The sequence below is a fragment of the Emydura macquarii genome, unplaced genomic scaffold, assembly GCF_026122565.2.
Source record: "Emydura macquarii macquarii isolate MOO-44397 ecotype Brisbane River unplaced genomic scaffold, CSIRO-AGI_Emac_v2 contig_1644, whole genome shotgun sequence".
Classification (NCBI taxonomy): domain Eukaryota; kingdom Metazoa; phylum Chordata; order Testudines; family Chelidae; genus Emydura; species Emydura macquarii.
This window is the reverse complement of record NW_027131781.1, coordinates 26665288-26682026: the sequence shown is the minus strand read 5'-3', so window position 1 is coordinate 26682026 and position 16739 is coordinate 26665288. Positions and strand designations below refer to the sequence as shown.

The 16739-nt window shown below is 56.1% G+C and overlaps 1 protein-coding gene across 5 annotated transcripts in view; it reads right to left on the bottom strand.

Moving 5' to 3' along the window:
• The window catches only part of AP3B2 (adaptor related protein complex 3 subunit beta 2), a 53145-nt gene that overhangs the window by 32200 nt on the left and 4206 nt on the right, over positions 1 to 16739 (bottom strand). For all 5 annotated transcript variants that reach the window (XM_067556007.1, XM_067556003.1, XM_067556005.1 and 2 more), the window contains exons 2-3: positions 1638 to 1713; positions 79 to 153 (exon numbers count right to left, since the gene is read on the bottom strand). In XM_067556007.1, coding sequence (XP_067412108.1) covers positions 79 to 153; positions 1638 to 1713 — 151 coding nt within the window. The remainder of the gene's footprint in view (positions 1 to 78; positions 154 to 1637; positions 1714 to 16739) is intronic.

Here is a 16739-nt window from a genome sequence, read left to right as displayed (position 1 = left end):
CCTCCCGGCTGGTACACCCCCCCGAACGCTGCGCCCTGCTGGCTCACAAGTCGCTGTGACCCCAAAGGAGCCGCTCACCTCGATGTTCTTGCAAGCCACGTTTTTGACGACAGCTGGGAAGAGGTCGGATGCGTTCTTCCCCCTGGCGATCATCTGGGGACGTAAGAGAGGAGAGTGTAACTCGACATCTGTAGGCACCCCCCTTCCCCAGCACCATGGGGTCAGAGTGTCACACTCATCCAGCAGCACTGGGGGAGACCCCAGCCACTACGAGTCCAGACACATGGGCCCCCACCACCCAGGCTACAAAGCAAAATCCCGCTAGCTTGTTCTGTGTGTGTGTGTGTGTGTGTGTGTGTGTGTGTGTGTATGTATGTACAGCACCCAGCACTTTGGGGCCCTGAACCAGGACGAGGCCCCCCAGAATCCATCACGATGCAGATGACAACAGCAGAGGGCATGAGCTCCCAGACACCCCCTCTGCTCTGAGCCCCTTTAACAGAGAGCAATGGGACACAGACAACCAGCCAACAGGCTCCAGCCAGAGGAGCTGACTGCTGCCCCACTCTAGAGAGTCGGCGGGGCGAGGGGTCACTAACACGGCAGGAGGGATAACAGAGCAGTGCGGTCTGGGGGAACGAGCCCCAGGCTGGGAGCCAGGATGGGCCAAGTTCTAGTCCCAGCTCTGAGAATGACTCACTGCGTGATCTCAGGGAGGTCTTGTCTCACCGCACCTCAGTCTCCCCCTTGGTGAGTGGGGATGATGATTCTTACGGGGAGAGAGCTAATTAATGTGTAACGTTAGTGCGATATCAGCGCTAAACGTCAGCCCTTAAAGGAGATCCAGCTGCATAGCGCTCAACAGCCCTTATTATACTAGTCAGAGAGTTTAAGGGCAGAAGGGACCGCCAGATCCTCCAGTCTGACCTCCTGCATCTCCCAGGGGGCACGCAGCCCACCCCGCACCCACACACTAACCCTGCCAACCAAAATTAGCTCAAGGCATTGCAGCCCACAGGAGACTCGTCTAGCACGGGCCACAGGTGGAGAATAGGAGGGACCGAGGTGCACCAGTGCCTGAGGCCCCCACAATGGCAGGGAAAGGATTAAATAGGACACATCCAGATACTCCTGGCAAGCGACCCGCACCCACATGCTGCTGAGGAAGGTGAAAACCCCAAAGTCCCTGCCAATCTGGCCTGGGGGAAAATTCCTTCCTGACCCGACATACGGCCATCAGTTACCCCGAGAAGAACCAGCCAGTCGAGCACCTGACAGAGCCACCTCAAAGCCCTGCCCCACCCTGCCCAGCGTCCCCTCTCCAGCTGTGGCCGTACCTGATGTTTCAGACAAAGGAGACCAAAAAACCCCCCACCTAAACCTAGAATACATCTTGGGGGAGAAGCGAGTCCGTTCCTGACCCCTGCAGGTAGCTGGGTGAAGCCCTGAAACACGAGCTTTGGGAACACGAGCCAGTGGGGAGGGAAATGCCTCAGAGGAAACTGAGGCACAGCGGGGCAGCGACTGGCTCAGGTCATACAGCGATGCTAACCCTACTGGAACTGGAAGTCGGGGGATCCCGGTGCTCAGGCCATGCCTCAGTGCTCCACCCCCACCGCCCTGCGGGAGACACTCACCGCCACAATCCTCTTCATGGCCTCCAGCTTCAGTGAGTCCTTGTTACTGTCCAGCATCTCCTTCAGGTCGTCGTGTCTGCAAGCCACAGAGACGCTCGTCACCAGCTGAGCGGGCACTGATGCAACGAGGTTTGGCAGCTCTCAGCCGCGCGCCTGGGAGTCATGTCACGCCACGTACAGCACCCCACAAGTCAGCATGAACACAGCCCTCTCCCCAGCCCACGGTGAGGGGCCCAGCCTACGAGTTTGAACAGCAGCCCAGGGCATCCGAGGTACCCGCTGGGGCAGGGGTATTCATGTCATGAGGCATCCTCCATTCAGGCTCTAGTGTGCTGGTGCAAGGGGTCCTGCCACGCTGCCCCACGGGTGCTACGGAGCAGAGATCCAGTAACCACAGCTATGGCCGTGTGCCACTACGGCTCTGTCGCTGCACGAGAGGATTCAGGCTCTCTGTGGGACCCCAAATGAGCAGGAATCCCTCCTCCCACAGCCACAGATGGGGCAGATACTCCTCTGCCCAGCCCCTTCCAGAGGAGGAGCTCACAGCACTTCGCAATTTATATTTATTCTTCTGAGTCCCTGGGGGGTGGGTTGACATCACCCACCTTTCACAGATGGGGAAACTGAGGCAGAGAGGACAGTGACTCACCCAAGGACAGAGCTGACAGTGGGTGCCAAGACTCCTGGGTTCTAGCACTCTGCGTGGAGAAAGCCATCTCTCTTTGCAGAGGTGTGAGCAGTGCTGCTCCATGCAATTCCAAGTGGAGCTCTGATCACTGTGCAAAGTCAGCCTGTTAATCACTCCCTAGGAAATCCCGACCATGAAAGGTATAGCCCTCCCCAGGGCCCCAGCGCTGGGTGCATGTGTGCGTCAGAATGATCCGACACACAGATGAATGTGATTTGTTGGGGGAAGAGTCAACATAGTTTCTGTAAAGGGAAATCAGACCTTCCCAATCTACTAGAATTCTCTGAGGGGGTAAACAAGCATGTGGACGAGGGTGATCCAGTGGAAAGAGTGTACTTAGATTTCCAGAAAACCTTTGACAAGGTCCCTCACCAAAGGCTCTTAAGCAAAGTAAGCTGTCATGGGATAAGAGGGAAGGTCCTCTCCTGGATCAGTAACTGGTTAAAAGATAGCAAACAAAGGGTAGGAATAAATGGTCAGTTTTCAGAAGGGAGAGAGGTAAATAGTGGTGTCCCCCAGGGGTCTATACTAGGACCAGTACTGTTCAACATATTCATAAATGATCTGCAAATTTTGCCACCCCACAGTTTTTTTGTTTTTTTTTTCCAGATGATACAAAACTATTCAAGATCATTAAGTCTAAAGCAGACTGCGAAGAGTTACAATGGGCTCTTACAAAACTAGGTGACTGGGCAACAAAATGGCAGATGAAATTCAATGTTGATAAATGCAAAGTAATACATACTGGAAAACATAACCCCATCTATACATATAAAATGATGGGATCTAGGTTAGCTGTTACTATTCAAGAAAGAGATTTTGGAGTCATTGTGGATAGTTCTTTGAAACATTCATTCAATGTGCAGCAGCAGACAAAAAAGCTAAGAGACTGTTGGGAATCATTAGGAAAGGGATAGATAATAAGATAGAAAATATTGTATTGCCTCCTTATAAATCCATGGTACACTCACACCATGAATACTGCATGCAGATTGGGTCACTCACCCTAAAGAAATATATCGGAATTGAAAAAGGTACAGGAAAGGGCAACTAAAATGATTGGGGTACGGAACAGCTTCAATATGAGGTGAGTTTTCAGCTTGGAAAAGTGACAACTAAGGGGGGATATGATAGAGGTCTAGAAAAATCATGACTGGTGTGGAGAAAGTAAAGAAGGAAGTGTCATTTACTCCTTCTCATAACACAAGAACTAGGGGTCACCAAATGAAATTAATAGGCAGCAGTTTTAAAACGAACAAAAGGAAGTATTTCTTCACATAACACACAGTCAACCTGTGGAACTCATTGCCAGGGGATGTTGTGAAGGCTAAAACTATAACCAGGTTCAAAAACGAATAAGATAAGTTCATAGAGGATAGATCCATCAGCGGCTGTTAGCCAAAATGGTCAGGGACCCAACCTCATGCTTGGGGTGTCCCTAAACGTCTGACTGCCAGATGCTGGGACTGGACGACAAGGGGTGGATCACTTGATGATTGCCCTGTTCTGTTAGTTTCTTCTGGAGCACCTCGTATTGGCCACTGTCGGAAGACAAGATACTGGGCTAGATAGACCATTGGTCTGACCCAGTGTGGCCATTCTTATGTTCTTTAATCTAGCAGACAAAGGTATAACAAGATCCAATGGCTGGAAGTTGAAAACTAGACAAATTCAGATGGGAAATAAGGTGTGAATTTTTGACAGTGAGGTAATTAACCATCGGAACAATTTACCAAGGGCCATGGTGGATACTCTACCACTGGCAATTTTTAAATCAAGACTGGATGTTTTTCTAAAAAGATGCTCTAGTTCAAGCACAGATATTGTACTTGCAGCAGGAGGTGATAAAAGGAAGCCCTATGGCCTGTGTTGTACTGGGGGTCAGATAGGATGATCACAATGGTTTCTTCTGATCTTACAATATATTAATAGGGCTGAAGTGAGTAACTGCAATACCTATCTGGGAACACTAGGGGGAGTAGAGGGGCAGAGCCAGGAAGGCTACTGGCTGACATAGCAGGTTATAGTTTGCAAATTAATTTGGCTAAAGAATCCAGTTCAGTCCTAACGATGGCTTGCTCCAGTCGGGGCACAATAGGCTCCGAACATAGAGTCATAGAAACATGGGGCTGGAAGGGACCTCAAGAGGGCATCAAATCCAGCCCCTGCTCCGTGGCCGGACCAGGTAAATCTAGACCATCCCTGGCAGGTGTTTGTCTGACTAGTTCTTATAAACTTCCAATGATGGGGATTCCACAGCCTCCCTTGGAAGCCTGGTCCAGCACTTAATCCTCAGAGTTAGAAAGTCTTTCCTAATGTCTAGCCTAAATTTCCCTTGCTGCAGATTATGCCCATTATTTCATGTCTTGCCTTCAGTTGCCAAGGAGAACAATTGATCTCCATCCTCCTTATAACAGCCCTTAACATGTTCAAAAACTGTTATCAGGACCCTCTTCAGTTTTCTCCAGAGTAAACATGCCAAGATTAATTAACCTTTTCTCATAGGTCAAGTTTTCTAAACCTATTTTTGTTGCTCCCCTCTGGACTCTCTCCAATTTAGACACAACTTTCTTAAAACATGGAGCCCAGAATTGGACACAGTACTCCAGCTGGGGCCTCACCAGTGCTGAGTAATTCCCTCCTGTATCTTACATACAACATGCCTGTTGACACACCCCAGAATGATATTAGCCTTTTTTGTAACTGCATCATTGTTGACTGATATTCAATTTGTCATCCACCACGGCCCTTTTCAGCAATACTACCACCTAGCCAGTTATTTCCCATTTTGTAGTTGTGCATTTGATTTTTCCTTCCTATGTGTAGTACGTTGCACTTGTCTTTATTGAATTTCACCTTGTTGATTTTAGACCAATTCTCCAATTTGTCAAGATCATTTTGAATTCTAATCCTATCCACAACTTGGTGTCATCCCCAAATTTTATAAGTACTCTCCACTCCATTATCCAAGTCATTAATGAAAATATTGACTAGTACCAGACCCAAGACTGACCCTTGCGGGGTCCCACTAGGTGCATCCCCCCCGTTTCACAGTGAAACATTGATAACTAATCGCTGAGTATGGTCTTTCAAGCACTTTTGAACTCACCGTATAGTAATCTCATCTAGACCGTTTTTCCCTAGTTTGTTTATGAAGCGGTCATGTGGGACTGTGTCAAAAGCCTTGCTAGAATCAAGATATATCACATCTACTGCTTCCCCCCATCCACTAGGCCAGTAACCCTGTCAAAGAAAGAAATTAGATTGGTTTGACAAGATTTCTTCTTGACAAATCCACGCTGGCTATTCCGTATAACCTTACTATCCTCTAGACATAGAGCAACAGGTGCTACGGGTCAGGTGCAACAAGGATGCACCTAACACATGGCCACAGATGGGCTCCAATCCCACAGGACTTCCACCATGGCCATGGCCACACAGCCTAGACCCTGATCCTCAAAAGTACTTCCACTGATTTCAAAGCCTAGTGCCGGAGGCTCTTCCTTTGCTATTAGCAGAGTGGGGCCTATGACACATTTGAGCCCTTCACACTAGTCTGTAGAGATCAGATAATTCAGCATAGCAGCCACGCCAGGGAAATAGCAGCAAGTCGTCCCCCGACCCCGCTCCCGACTTGTCAGCAATCAACGCCAGACTGGTGTCGTAAGTCTGATTAAACTAGGCAAATAAAGCATTGCACAAACTCCCAGGGATGCCTGAGCAACCTTTATTGCTATACGGACCATGTTTGCTTAGTTTTACAGCCATTCCCTGGGTCTCACGCTGACTGACATCCCTCACCCCCCAGGAACTTCACTCAGGAGGGTCTAATTTTGAATCCCCAAATTCAACACCCAACTCAGAACCCAAGTATCAAGTCTCATATGAGAATCCACAAGGGGGCCAAATTTCAGTGCCCTCTACCACACCAGACCTCAGATCCCAGAGAGCTGGGGCCAGGGGAGGGGGCTGACCAGCATCCACCTCCAACCGAGAGGGGGGCGGGGGGAAATCCAGCCCTGCAGCTCTCAATGAATTCAATGTGAATCTGCAGTGAAACCTGAGACCCCAGGAAACCTGAGAGGCTCCTGGTTGTAACCTCTGGCTCTGCACAGGGCCCAGCTGTGGCGGGGGAGGGGCGGCCTTGGTTGATGGTTTGGTTGTGGGGGAGCAGGGGGATGCACGTGGCAGTCGCTGGAGCTGGGCCTTGTCTTGCTGCCCAAGGGGAGGTGGGTCCGTTGCCCTGGCCCTGTTCTCCACCCGGGTGCACTAAGGCATGGGGGCAGGGGTGCTATCCAAGGCCACGCGGTAAATAAGAGGCAGAGATGGGTCAGAACTGCTTAGGCCTGTGCCTCCCCGACCCCTGCATCCAAACCTATCCCTTCACACTGAACCCCAGTAGCCAGGGGCTGACCCCATGGGAAGGACACCCCCCCCCCAACCAAGCACAGCTGATCCGTGCAGCACGGGGGCCTGTGATCAGGACAGGTGTGTGGTTGGGGGTCACCTGTCCCAATTTTCCCCCAGCCCCAGCATCCGACAGTGGGGCAGACCCCTCGCACCCTGGCCCCACCACGATGCAGCAGAACAGCCCTGGTGCCGCAGCAGCCTGGTGGGCAGGTCAGCCCGAGGCGCGTCCCAGGAGAGTCGGGGGCCCAGGAGATGGGAAGGGAGATCTGGCCCCCTTGCAGACTTTGCCCACAGCAGCAGAGCCTGGGAGGCTGCAGAGCTGCTGGGCCAGGGAACCCAACCCGTAGCTGCCCGTGAAATATTCATCCCCCCGCAGGAATTCACTTAGAGCATCATGAAAGGAGCCCGACAGGTTGCCATGGCAACCTCAATGCTAGGCATCTCTTACGGCTGTTCACAGGCCCTGGCTGGCTGGGGTTGGTGTGGGGGGGTCAGGGCAGGAGACAAGGTGCCTTCCACCCAGCAGCGTCTCTGGGGCCAGGAGTTTGCTGGACATCAGCATTTGCTACACGAAATCCCTTCTGAACACCCCCTCCGGCCCCCCCAGTGCAGCCCTCAGCTAGGAGGCCTCCCCATGGCCTGGATACTGGGGATCTGAGCACACTGGGCAGGATCTCTCCACAACGGACACTAATTGGCAACAGTCTCAGCAGAGGCCTTAGACATGGGACTCCCCAGCCCCCCACCAAGCTGGGCCACAAGCCGGGCCGCTCACCCTGCAGCTCCCTGGCCTGTCCCCAGCCTGGCAATCAACAGCAACAAGCCCAGCACCTCTCACCAGTGTCTCTTTTCCAATTCCACCTGGGGTAAAACTGCCAGCCACAATGTGACCCCCGAGGGCAGAAACCCCCTAACGCCACCCTAACGCACGGAGGGGCCGGCAGGGCTTGGACTCAGAGCTCAGGGGGTGACTGGAAGCTGCACGTGCAGATCCCTGGTCTGCCGGCATTTAATAGAGGCAAAAACCAGCCAGTGCCTCAGCTGTGTAAATCACTGGCGCTCCATTGACTCCAATAATTAACACCAGCTGAGAATCTGGTGCACAGAGTTTAACAGCAAACGAGGGTCCCTTCTATAGACTTCTGTAGCAGTGATAAAAATCCCACACTGCCTTCTATAGGGTGCTTTCAAACAAAAACCTATAGAAAGCGTATAACCCTCCATTAAACTCTCTAGGGCTTTCTCGTAAGGGGTCAGCCCCTTTACTGGCACATTGGGGGCTTCCTAGATGCACAGAAGTTACACGGGGACAAAGCAATCCAAGCAACTTTCCAAAGCAGCCCCAGAGTTTCCAGGGAATAGTAAATCTCCAAGTCAAAGGCAGATGGCTCCGAGCCAAAGCCGAATTCCCTGTTCTGAGGTTCAAAGCGGTAAGACAGGCAGGGCGGGACCGGGCTGATTTAGAGTCAGAGCGAAGTGTGAAGAGGGAGGTCTGGGGCTGGGATGTGGGGGGATGAGGAGTCACACCTTCTAGCTAGGATGCACCCCCCCAATGGAAAGGGGGCCCTCAAGAACCATAAACACAGCACAGATACCAGCTTGTCCTAACCCCTTTTGCCCAACATGCAGCAACGCAGCCGGGACAGGGGAAAACCTGAACCAACCAGAATGCAGGGAGACTGGTCCAGCCCCAAGCGTCTAGAGCAGGCCAAACCGAAATTCTTTATCCAAACCTCCCGCACCACAGGGTCGTCTGATGGGACCCCAAATGTCAACTGAAGCTGGGGGGGGCACGTCAGAGTGCCAGGCTGCCCCCAGGTGACTCCTAGGTTCAGGCTGCAGGAGAGGCTGACCTGAGTGAGTTCCTTCCTAATGCCCCATTCCCAGTCACCTGTTCTGGGCTCCGGGAGTTGGAGGGACTCGTCCTGTCTCCAAGGGAGCAGATTTATGGAAAGCTGGAGCTAAATCCCTCCCAACGAGCAGCAAAACCACCACTTTGTGCTGTCAAGAGCCTTTCTACGGCTCCTCTGGGGCAGTGAGCTCTGTGGGCACCCAGCCCCCAGTGAGGGGGATTCACAAGTCCAGCACGAAGGGACCTGGGGGCAGAAACTGGGAGCAAGGCAATCTGTATCGAGGTTCCTCCATGGCCCTTGCTGCCGTAGCATCCCCCAGAGGCCTCTCCTTCCCCTGCCCCCAGACCCAGGCCCGGGGGAGCGAAGCACTCGGAGGATGAGGGCACCACTGTGGGAATGCCGAGCTGCAGTAAGGCTGACATGGAGCGGCCCTGGGGACACAGGGTCAGGGCTGGACCGAGTGGGAGACAGAAAGTAGATTCCACTGGGCTGGCTTCACCCACACCCGCAAAGAGATGGGCTCTTTGGGCAGCTCCGTGGGCACAGCAGGGTGGCACGGGCCGCTCGAGGCTCAGAGGTGCTTTACTGGCTCTCACAAAGGCTGTACCCACTATTCCTTGTCTGTCACCCCAGTAACCCTTGTAGGCAGCCACTTGGAGCCCCATGTGTCTCCGCGCACCCCCATCACCCAGCAAGCGCCACCAGAAGCATGCTTGGCTTGAAATACAGGCCCCTGTGTCCCAGAGAGACCCTGACCCAGCCACGTCACAGTCCTGCAGGGCCAGATCCCCCACAAGCCACACTGGGGACAGTGTAAGAGCTAGGCCGGGCGGAGGTTTGAAGGGCAGACCAAGTGACTAGAGCTCTCCTTCGAACATCCCACTGATGGGTGTGTGATGGAGGCACAGTGTTGGGGGGGAAATCTACCCTTCTTCGCAGTCCCTTTCAGCGGGGATCAAGGTCTTGCAGGAGCAGGAAACCCACTCCCTCTGGGGAGCTCAGGGGCGGAGTCTCTCTGAAAGAGGCTCCTCCCATCTCATCCCACTACTGCCATCACTGAGTTGAGATCTTAAGAGGGCCAAGTTGCCAGCATTTTGTTCCTAAAGGGAGGATGGTTCTGTGTCCTACAAGAACCCCCGTCCTTTCCCTGCCCCTCAAACTCACAAGCTAGGCTGTACGGAGTCAGAAGGGTGCGAGGAGCCCCCCACCCCACCAGTGGCCCTACCGTAGTGGCTGTGCCTGGCTGCCACTGGTGCTGTTCTCTAGGGCAGCCTCCTGCTCCGGCGACTTAAGCAGGCGGAGCTCGTCGGCCTGCACTGCGCTGTACCAGGTCTGCTGCCCTCCGTCAGGCGTCAGCACCGGGCTTTTGGCTTCTTCTCCCGCCATCCCCTGTTGGGACTTCACCAGGTTCACCGCGCTGGCTGGCAGCTGCAGCAGCTTCTGCATTGGTTTCATGGCCGCTGTGGCGGGCAGCTGGGGTTGGTGACGGGCAGAGAGGGGCGACGGCCCTTCAACGACAGGAACACCGACTCTTCTGCAGCCAGTGCTGACAGCCCCCTAAAGGGTTAATACGGCTCTGCCAAGCTCCCTCCTGTGGGGTGCACAGCACAGCCAGGGGGGTTCCTGCCCCCTCTTACTAGCACCCCTCCGGGTTGCCCAGGGCTGTCGTCAGTTGGCGGGTGCAATTCAAGGCACGAGGTGGGAAGGCAGCGAGGAGCCGGGGCGGGCTGCCTGCGAGGGGGGCACCCGCTGGGCTCCCCAGAGGGCTTGTCTGGCCCTGGCACAGGGTAGGCTCTAGGGTAGCCTCCTGCCCATGCCGCGCTGCCCCAGCTCCTGCCCCCTGGCCAGGCGCTCAGCACAGCCCAGCCACGTTTGCAGGTCCGCTCGGCGCCGCTCTATGACTCAGCTCCCATCCGCTCCCAGCTCCCCTCCGCCTGCCAGCCCCCGCCTCCCCTCCCCGGCCTGAAACCTGATGCTGTCGCAGCCGGCCAGCAGCTGGAGGGGAGGCATTGCTCCTTGTTGGGGTCGCAGCACCTCCTGCTGGCCACACACAGAGCGTGGGCCACTCAGAGTGAGCCAGACCCCCCCGCGTCCCTAGGGCGTGCAGCCCACCCCCTGCCCTGCAGGGGCATAGGGCAGACCCCTGCTAAGTCCATGCCAGCTACCAGCACCACTGAGCATCAGGCCCAAAGAATAGCCATATCTGCCATCCGCAGGCACCTGCAGGCGCACCGGCTCCCGCCTGCCTGGCGCCGGCAGGGCAGGGCTATGGGGGGACTGAACGCGGAGAGGGGTAACGAGGGTGTCTACAGTCACGCCACCCGGGAGACTAGAAGGGAGATAAACCCTAAAGCTTCAGCTGCTCTGTCTCAGGGGCTCCGGGGAGACTTTCCTGAGGGCAGAACAGCCCCCATCCGCCACTGCGGGGGTCTTACACCTTCCCCTCACGCAGCTGGTGCTAGCCGCTGCCAGCGATGAGACGCTGGCTAGACGGACCTTGGCGCCGCCGCTCTGCCTAGCCCAGACTCAGGCAGCCCCCGGGGGATTTAACAGGGACGCCCAATCCTGCCCTAGGATCCCATTCGATGGGCCCAGAGAGTCATTTCCGTGAACCCCGCCAGTTCCAGCCTGCCTCAGCTCCTTTCTAGCACAAGGGGGCATTTAACCCTTCAGTGCCAGGGACGCTGTGCTCAGCTAAGGACCCAGATGTCTCCTCTGACTCTGGTGGGGGGGCCCTCTGGAGCGTGCCACGGCAACACGCCCTGTGAGCGGAATGTGGTGCACTGAACCCACGAAGAGCTGCCCCGACGGGAGCTTCCAAGGGCGGGAAACCCTGGCTGCAGGCTTGGGAGCCATCCTGGAGCAGGCAGGGAATTGGCTGATCTCCTTTCCCATTCACTCCAGCAGGACTCTCCCAGCAGGACATGCCGGGGTCATGGGGAGAACAGTTCACACTCCCCACACTGTGCACGGGGCCAGCTTCCCACCCAACGCCCAGCAGCCGCCCCAGACAGAAGGGCTGCTGGACCGGCGGGGGCAGCACCGGGACGGGAGGGGAGCCAGCACTGTCTGAGCAGCAATGGAGCCGTCCGGGAGGAGGGAGCGGACTGGGAAGGAGCCAGCTGTGGGGAGGGACCTGAGAGCGGTTCCCAGGTGCTGGTGAGAAGAAAACCCAGACTGAAGGCAGCCCAGGATGTTGCTGGGTGAGAGGGGCCGGGCGAAGGGGGCTACGTGGAGAGAGGAGAGTGCCTGGCTCAGGGGGCCTCCAGGCAGGCTTTGCCCGCTCCAGGATACCCCTGAGCAAGGCCCAGCCCCAGCCCAGATCTGTGACCCTGTCCCTTGTAGCGCCCCCTGGAGCAGCCCAGCCAGCACCAGGCCTGACGGGGGCAGAGCCATTTACACAGGCAGCGGGGAGCAGGCCCAGCAGCCAGAGCTGCAGATGAGTCACCAGGGCCGGGGTCTGCGACAGCCAGTGCATGACAAACACAAACACCGGGCAGCTGAGCTGATATACGAGCGTTTGACGCTCCCGGCCCCCCTGGACATGCCGCCCGTCCGGGGAGACGTCGCAGCCCCTGGAGCCAGACGAGCCGCAGGCACCAGCCGAGTGGAGGGACAGAGGGGCAGGAGGCCCTGTTAGAGGCGGGTTGTGTTGGCTCTGTCTGAGGGAACTGGCACCATCTAGTGGCCACTTTGCTTCAGTGAGATCTCCCCAGCTGGCCTTTACCCGTCCTTTGTGTCTGCAGCTCCCTCATCTACTGCACTTGCATTCCAGGAGCGCCTGCAGTGCCCCATTGCGCTAGGCCCTGTACAGACAGTGGCTGCCCCATTTGTATAATATAGATAAGACGCAGCAAGCATCTCTAGCCTTGTTTTATGGACGGGGACTGAAGGTTTTGCCCTTGGTTACACAGTGAGTCTATGGCCGAGGCAGGACCAGAAGAACATAAGTTCTGCTGCTGAGCTAGGGCTTGGCCAACTCATCCAGACTCGTTTTAGGCCATTGAGCCATTGGCGGATTGAGTGCGGGACCTGAGCAGTCCTGACACCGGGCTGCATGGCACTGCCAGGAACCGTGGGCTGGCATCCGAATGTCTCCAGCTGAAGGCAGTGGAACCGCCCCTATCCACAGCTGCGGGGCAGAGCGAAAAATCCTAGCTTCTTTCCGATTCTCGTGACCCACCGAGCGCAGGAAAGGAAAAGTTCAGAGCCAAATGAGCATGACACGTGGCTCAGGAGAGCAGGGCAGAGAGAGACTGAGCCGGAAGGGGAAACTGAGGAAAGAGAAGCCAAATGCCAGTGACAGGTGTCAGCTTGACAGTCTTTGAGAAGGAGACCCTCAGGGCAGGTACCGCACCCAGTATCCCCTGTACTGTACGGTGCCTGCTCCGAGGGGTCACTCAGTCTCTGCAGCCAGGCCAGTCTCCCGAATTGGAGATTGCCCTGCCCAGGGCTCTGGGAAAAACTCCAGGGTAAAAGCCAGGGCTGGGTGTGTGGAGAGAGCCAGGCACGGTGCAGGCCGGAGCTGGGCGAGGCCCCAGGTGTTTTTATTTTTAATTATATTTTATTTTTATTATATGAATTAAAATTATTAAAATAATATTTAATAATAAAAGGGACAGTATAAAAATATGCCCCTTAGCAATAAAACCGTATACCCCCAAACTCTCAAAAATAACGTTTTTATTACCATTATCCATGTTGGCAAGCATGCATGTGGTATATTTTGTCTTGTTATGTACCATAATATGCAAAAACTAAACGCTCTACAAAATGACTTCATATCCTATTTATTTTTACCAACTAAAAATTATTATGCTACCAAAATCAAAATAGCCAAACAAGCAACTAAAGCTATGCTAACTCTGTAAAATAATAATCAAGCAACTCAAATTGTACTGGGCCTCCAATACCGGACATCTCTGCCGGGCGGTGCCCCTGAATCCTGACCCGCAGCCCCCTGCTCCTGCCGTCCCGCCCCCACTCCCAGACAGCTCTGCACAAGGATGCTGTCGCTTTCACGCTGTGGCTGCACCGGCGGCTCTGAATCACAGCAGGGCAGGGCTGGGAGCTATTCGTGAGGCGGCGGGACCCCTGGAAGCTGAGAGGTGGGTGGAATGGCAGCGAGAGCCTCCCCACCCTTTGCGGGGGGGGAGGGGGGGATAGCAAAGGCCCCCGTAACGCCCCAGAGCAGAGTCTCCATCCCGGATTTCCCAGCGATACTGGGGCACCCGTTAGGGGACATGCAGGACTTGGAAAGGAGCCGCAGTGCCAGTGGGAGGCTGTGACTGTTTCGGTGAGAGCCGCAGGGCCCTAGTTGGGCCTCAGCTCAGCTGTGATGGCAGAGGTGGGGCCTGGGGCCTAAACTGTCCATGTGACAGAGCTGGTGGGAGGAAGGAGAGAAAGGCTGGCTGCTCTCCCTCTTCCCCCCCATCATCTCCCCTCCAAGCCTGGCAGTGCCGCTGGGCCGGGTTGCGCTGCCATAGGCGCAGTGCAGGGGGCACTGGAGAGGACTCAGCCCTAGACCTGACAGGCCAGGCAGTAGGTAGGAGTGAGCAGTGTGGGTCCCATCCTCCCCCAGGAGCCCGGCTCAGACAGGCAGGGGGCAGAGAGGGGACGGAGTCACCCAGCAAGACACAGAGCACAATCCCCACTGCTCACGGGGGGGTTGGGGAGGGGAGTCTGGAAACGTGGCTCATTTCCAGTGTCAGCCTCTCTGCACAGACCATGGGGGCGGCGGCTGGAGGGGCCGCTCCAGGCCCCTCACACCCTCCACCCTGTGCTACGCTCCTGGGCCCCGCTGGCTGCAGCAGGGAGACTCAGGCATCGGCTCTGGGGTTCATGGGCTGTGCCCGGCTGGACCGTTGCTGGCAGGGTCTGACTCCTGGAGAGCCATTCAAAACAGCCTGCCCAAGTGAGTGTGCCCAGCGGGTGTGGTACAGTCAGCGGGGAGGGGAAGGGGCGGCACAGAGATTGCCCTAGGGAATCCCGCAGGCCAGGCCCACAGCAGCTACCTGGGAGGCCTGGCACCAATCTACGCCCCGCGTGGCCGCCCCCAGGACTCAGATTCCCCCTCTCCTTGCCCAGGCTGAGTCCTATTGGTGGGTAGCAGCTCGCCCAGTCGCTGCAGGCTCTGGGGATCCGTCATTTCAGCCTCCCCGGTGCCACCCACCCTCCCCGGGGCCCCTGGCTGCCTTCGACTGCACTTTACAGTGACCCGCCAAGCCCTACCCACGTGCTGGGGTTTGGACCCAGGCAGGCACCTGATCCGCAGAGACTCCCATGGCAGCTGAGCAAGAGCCGATGAAACCCCCAACCCTTGCCTGGAGCCCTGGACGTTGGTCTGTTCCCTGCCTCCAAGCCTGGACAGCTGGCAGAGGAGATGCCTGGGAACAGCTCAGCTGCTCCAGGGCACGTGGGGAAAGGAGCCATCCCCAGCCTGCTCAAAGGATGGCAACAGACACCTTGGAGTGCACCAGGGCGGAGTAGGGCGTGACCCAGCAGCCTGGCCCACACCCAGTGGGCAGCGTTGGGTCAGCCCAGCTGTAGCTAGCAGATGCCCTTCAAGGGCAGCCCTATGCACAGTGTGTAGGAGTGGTCCAGCTGGGAGAGAAAGGCACGGATGCTTTCCCACAGCAGACAGAGACACAGACACACACCACCCAGCTATGTGAGTCTCTCTCTCTCACACACACACACGCACGACCCAGCTGTGAGAGTCTCTCTCTCACGCACGACCCAGCTGTGTGAGTCTCTCTCTCTCACACACACACACACACACACACACACACACACACACACACACACACACACACACACACACACACACACACACACACACACGACCCAGCTGTGTGATTCTCACACACACACGACCCAGCCAGCCAGCCAACATATAAAACCCAAAGGCACCAGAGCCCTGCACACATGGGAGGCAAAGGCAGCAGGAAGCTCTGGCAGGAGAATGATAAGTAGCAGACAGCCAGGATCCTCCCTGGACAGGGGCCAATAGCAACATACCCTTCTTTGTCCCCTTTCATCCCGGGGGATTCCAATGAGCTGCTATACACAGAGATCATTTCATCCATCCCTGAAATGCAGCCACCTCTGGGGCAGAACGCAGCTGCTCTTAAAAAGCACACAGCTACACCGCACAACAGCTTAGGACAGGAAGTGAAGAACACCACTATACAGAGCTGGGACTGTAAGGGGAGTTAGCAGCTGGAATGTGACCAGGACATAGTGAAGAGTGGCAGGGCTCCATCGGGCAGGATCTCAGTTTTACGTCTCACCCAACAGATGGCGCCGCCAGCAACACAGTGCCTGCCAACCATAAGCATTCGCTCCATACTGAATGGGGAAACAGCGCCTCCTGCTCACTCATCAACACCATCTCTGTCCCAGCTGGCCCTGGCAGAGTGCTGCTGTCTAGCCATTTCACACTGACCAGCGACAGACAGCTGCTGCTGGACTTGGGGACGGCTGGCTGGCACTGGGTCAGCAACGTCTGGACGGGGGAGTTACGCACCTCAGAGAGGAAGGGCTCAGGCAGATGGGGCAGTCCCCGCAGTCCCACCCCAGCAGCAGGACGAGGAGCTCAGCTTCAGGAAGTCAAATTGGTGCCTGCACCGGCTGGAGCTGCAGTGAGCTGTCCAATGTACTGGAGCAGTTCCTGCCAGCGGGGCTGGGGAGTGCTGATGCCCAGGGATGTGAGTGAGCTGATCCTCGGAGATGAGGGCAATCAGAGAGAGGACACAGGAGTTTGTTCAGGACAGGTGCCGGGCTGCAGCCATCCCCAGCAATGCTAAGGACCCTGGGCTGGGGAGATGGACAGGGTACCCTGCGCACATCAAACCTGCCTGCTGCTCTCTGCATGGTTTCCGGCAGAGTCAGGTTCCAGGGGGTGCAATCCTTATCCTCAATGGCCTGGAACCAGCATGTCTAAAAGGCCCTCTAATGCCCCAAGATGAGGACTGAGATCAGTCTCTCTGGTGCCATGGTGCTCGCTACAACAACTCTGTGCAGGAGACAGAACTTCTCAGGGGCCAATGACCCTCCCCAGGAACCAAGGGCCACCCCCAACACACACACCCCCGATCGCCAAGCACAGTTCTGCCTTCTCTAACTCAACCGTGAGCAGCGCAGAGAGAA